This window comes from Miscanthus floridulus, chromosome 19, assembly GCF_019320115.1.
Source record: "Miscanthus floridulus cultivar M001 chromosome 19, ASM1932011v1, whole genome shotgun sequence".
NCBI classification, from domain to species: domain Eukaryota; kingdom Viridiplantae; phylum Streptophyta; class Magnoliopsida; order Poales; family Poaceae; genus Miscanthus; species Miscanthus floridulus.
This window is the reverse complement of record NC_089598.1, coordinates 2,004,115-2,008,625: the sequence shown is the minus strand read 5'-3', so window position 1 is coordinate 2,008,625 and position 4,511 is coordinate 2,004,115. Positions and strand designations below refer to the sequence as shown.

At 44.7% G+C, this 4,511-nt stretch overlaps 1 protein-coding gene across 1 annotated transcript in view; it reads left to right on the top strand.

Moving 5' to 3' along the window:
- LOC136528762 (uncharacterized) overlaps positions 1-1,820 on the top strand; it is an 11,155-nt gene extending 9,335 nt beyond the window's left edge. Inside the window, exon 4 of the mRNA XM_066521745.1 lies at positions 1,729-1,820. Within this exon, the coding sequence (XP_066377842.1) occupies positions 1,729-1,820 (92 nt within the window). The remainder of the gene's footprint in view (positions 1-1,728) is intronic.
- The last annotated feature ends 2,691 nt before the right edge of the window (positions 1,821-4,511 follow it).

Below are 4,511 nucleotides of genomic sequence, written 5' to 3'. Positions count from 1 at the left end.
TCGGGCTTCGGCGAATAGCGGAATTCGGTGGTTACGCAAAGAGACTCACGATTTATACTGGTTCAGGTCCTCGACTTGGTCGAGTAAAACCTTACGTCCAGTTTTGGCGTTAGCCTGTTTGCGTTGTATTGCTTTGAGTATCGGGTATGCGTTCTCCTCTTACAATGGGTACCCTCACCAGCCCTTTATAGTCCAGGCGCTGAGAGGCGTTGTTTGTGTCATATTCGGATACAAGGTCAGAGTCCTAAGCTACGCTTCGGGCGCCTTTTCTTGTATAGTTTATGTTGGAGTTTCGGTTTTGCACGTTGCTTTGCTCCGCGTTTTTCTTGGCGATTGGGCTGTAGGCCTTGTTACCAAGGCCTACCTCCCTGCAGTATGGTCTATGGGGGGCCCATAGGGTTCCCCATCGACAAGCCCCCAAGCATTTCATGATTGAGCTTCAAGGGCCGAGTTGTTGTAGTCTTGATCCGGGTCCTTCTTGAAGTGAAATCTTGAGATGGTCTTCTTTGATTCTTCTTTTGGCTGATGTGCACTTTTGCTTGATGTCCTCCGGGTTCTTTTTCCTTTGAGTGCAGCGAGTGTAATTTTGCAAAAATTGCACTCATTGAGTGTAGCCCCCCGAGCCTCTTGTTTTTTGGTACAAAAAAGCTGGAGGGTCAAAAAATTTGAAAATATGTTTTTCTGTGGTAGGTACTTGCAGCCCCCAAGCCTTCTCCGGGTTCTTTTCTGTTGAAAAGCCGGAAGAAGGGTCTTGATTTGTACTCCTTTGGTCTTTGTCTTTTGCTGGTCACGGATGGGTTTTGTATAGCCATGAGTGAGCGTCTTCTTTTACTTTTTGTCAGGAATCTTGCTTTTGGGCACTATTCGCCTTTGTTGCTTTGCTCTTTTGTTCTTTTCCTCTCTCTTTCTTGTGATCTTTAGCCTTGTTTACCTCTGGTTTGCTATAAATACCTTCTTTGTTGGTTGTGGTTCTGCCTTGAGTAGGAAAATTCTTCTTCAATTCTTTCTTCATTCGTAGATATGCTGGTGTGTGAGGTTGAGCAGCCCCCGGGTTTATGCTTGGTTGGTAATGATCATGCTGCTCTATCTGTTCTTCTGCGTCCGAGCTACCGCTGCTGCCGCCACTAGGTTCCTTGTTGCAATATTTAAGAATCTTGTCTCTATCTTATGTCTGAGTTTATCCGGTCCTGTTTGGCCGTCTGTAACATTTGTATTTGTCTTCGATCAATGAGATTTATAATTTTTTTTGTCCGGGTTCTTTTTCAACTGTAATCCTTTGACACTGTAATTTTGTATGTGATCCTTCACACGTCTCCGAGTTGTTTGTTCGGCTGCTTATTGCTGCTGTCATTCTGGTTGTTGGAGAATTCAATGTGTCTTCACGGGTTGTATTGCTGCTGTGAAATATTCTCTTGGATATGCTTTATCTTATACTATGGTTGTTCTGGGTATGTACTGTTCCTTCGTGATGGTCTAGTCACATCTGATTTTTTACTGAAGTCCTGGCTTTGCAGTGGTTCACATGGTTGTCCTTTTGGAGTTCTTTTTTCTTCCATGAGTCTGGCATATGTGCATCTGAGTTGTGCTATAAATATGGCCTGTTGCTGATACCCTGCTGTGCAGTTTCTTCTTCTTCTTTTTGTAGTCATGGATATTATAGTTTGGGAGCTCGACGAGCCCCGGGCCTGTTCCCTTTCTTCTGTTTTCTTCTGCTAGTAAATGGTGTAGGTCTTGTGATAGAGACTAGTAGCAGGCTAGTCTCGAGGTGGTATTTAGCTGTAAGGGATATTGAGGCAAATGGTGTAGGACTTGTGATATGAGTGATGCATGTTGCGTTGCCTCATCTTCCAGTGCCTGCCCTTTCTTTTTTGTTCTTATAGTGATGATTGGCGCGTGTTCCGGCTTGTTCTTCAACAGTCCATTGTAGATCAACCATTATTCAGTCTTCTGCTGTGCCATTTAGGTTCAGTCCAATACAAATCAGCACGTGTTTAGAGATGGTGCCGGGTTCTTTCATATTGACGTGGTTGTCGTTGTCAATCTTGGATGACTTGTGGGTGCCTTCTCTATCACCTATAGCAATCTTGGATGTGCGCCCTTCCTTTGGAGAAAAGTACGTTCGAGTTGTTTTATCCTGCCTGGTAATATCGAATCTTGGTTCGAGGGTTGCAACCTTGTGCTGAATGATTTCCTTTGCTTTCTTCGTCGAATTCATCAGATCTTGTATTCTGTTGTAATCTCAATGTACCTTTGATGAAATGAAAAAATATTCCTTTCTGCTCTGTGATCGAGTTGTTTATTGATGTGGTCGAGCTCTTTTGTATGTTTGTACTGTGGTGTTTTGTCATGACTGACTTGTTGCATCCTTCTTTCCTAGTTGCCTCCTTGTGAATGTGTTAATTCGTCATGTATCCATTATAGTCTGAACGGACCGTTGCCTTTTCGTTTTGTGTGCATGGTAATTGTGGAACGGTAACTTTGAAGGGCCTCTTCGGGCAATCCGCGTGATTTTGGGCCTCGTGGGCCGCGTATTTTTCTTGTATAAAGATAACTGCTCTGTTACTGTTGGCTTAACTTGCCTTTGCAGTAAAAAATTCCCCAATCTCAGCCAAAACCCTAGCTCCGTTGTGCCTTTGATCTCCTGCTATTTTTGTCCAAATCTTGTCTTTGTTTTTCTGAGATGGTGGCGAAGAACAAGAGCAAGAATAAGGGCAAATCTGTCGACGAGGAGGCGTCGCTCAAGGTGATCGAGAACACCGAATTTGTTGCGATGCGGAAAATGCAGAGGCAACTCCCCAAGCCGTCGACTTCGGAGGCGGAGTTGGATCTGCTTGTTGCTCATGGCCTTCTTCAGGAGAAATGTCTCTCTAATTTCTCTGGTCCTAGTGAGCACGATGTCCCTTCTCCCACTCCGAACCAATCTGTTCTTTTTGTTCCTTTTGTGCGGGCGGGGCTCTGTTATCCCTCGTCCGATTTCTTGCTTGAGTTTCTTGGATCCTATGGGATTCAAATCCATCATCTTACCCCTAACAGGGTTCTTTTTCTTTCTACCTTCGTGCATTTTTGTGAAGTTTTCGTTGGAATTCCTCCAAATCTTCTTCTTTTTCGTCATTTTTTCCGTGTGCGTTTGTCAGACGGAAATAATACTCCTTTTCTCGGCTGCTGCCTTATCCAATCCCGTTAGGGAGTTTCTTTCCCTTCTCTTACCCTTTCTGATTCTATCAAGAATTGGGCGGAGAAGTGGTTTTATATTTCAAAACCTGCTCTTTCCTTTTCTCATGATCTTTCTGTTCTTCCCGTTCCCCTCTCTATTTGGAAAAAGATAAAATCTCTTCTGCTTAGCGTGCTGCTCTGAAGCCTGTACTCGCTCGAGTTGCAGTGCTTAAGCAGGCAAGCTTAAGTGGCAATTGTATAGTTGCCAGTTTCTTGCGTCGCCGGGTGCAACCTCTTATGCAGAGGTTGCATTACGGCTTTGAATATACTGGCCCCTCAGATCCTTCCCGACTTGTTCCTGATGTCGAGTTGCCTGAGGAGGTCATTCTTGAACGCCTAGGGCGTATTCTGGGTGGGGTCTTTGTGATGCCTGCTCGTGTTGAAGAGTATGATGCTGCTCATCCTCCTCCTGAGGTAAGTGGTAATCTCCTCCGAGTTCTTTTGGGTTTTTGTAATTCGTATTCTGTTTTTGACTTCTTTCTTCTTCTCTTGCAGGGTTTTGGTCGGGCTTTTAAGCTTGAGATAGCTGTTGCTGGTGGTGGCCGGGCTATTCTTGAAGAGCCCACTGAAGAAGGAGATGAAGATGATGATGCTGTTGCCGGTCCTGTGGTAGTTGCTGCTACCGGGCCGGGTTCTTCTTCTGCCAGGTTGATTACTGGCTTGTTTGAAGGTCACCACTCCTACGTTGAGTATGTTCATGATCCTCGAATTGCTCAATATATCTTGTCATCCAGGAAGCGGAAGTCAGAGGTTGCTGCTAAGCATATTTTACCCAAGAGGCAATGTTCAATTCGTCAGATTGCCTCAACATGTAATGTTCTCGTAGGTGAGCTTGTGCTTTCTCCTATGTTGTTTTTGCCTCTGTCTTTTGGTTTGCTTTGTTTTACTGATCCCAGCTTTTGTTGTCTTGATAGAAGGCCGGTCTATTGTCTTGAGCGAGGTGGAGACTGAGGATGAGGTCCCCTTGATCACTCGACCGTAAGTCTTCCGCTGTAAATTTTCTTGTGCTTGTCTTTTTGCTCTTTTCCTAAATAACTGAATTGCTTTTTTCATTATAGTCGGAAACCGGCACCTTGTGCCCCTTCTGTGACAGTTGTATCTGCTTCTGTCCTAGAGGCCCTCCCAATCCCCTCCTTTGAGGTGGTTGAGGATGATTTGTTCGATGTGCCTCTCCCGAATCTTGGCTTCTCAGGGGTGGCTGGAAACTTTAAGAAGGTTATCAAGTAAGTATATTTATCTTGTCTTCTGATTCGCCATTTTTGCTTTTGTCTCTGACTGGCCCAAGCTCTTTTTTCGAA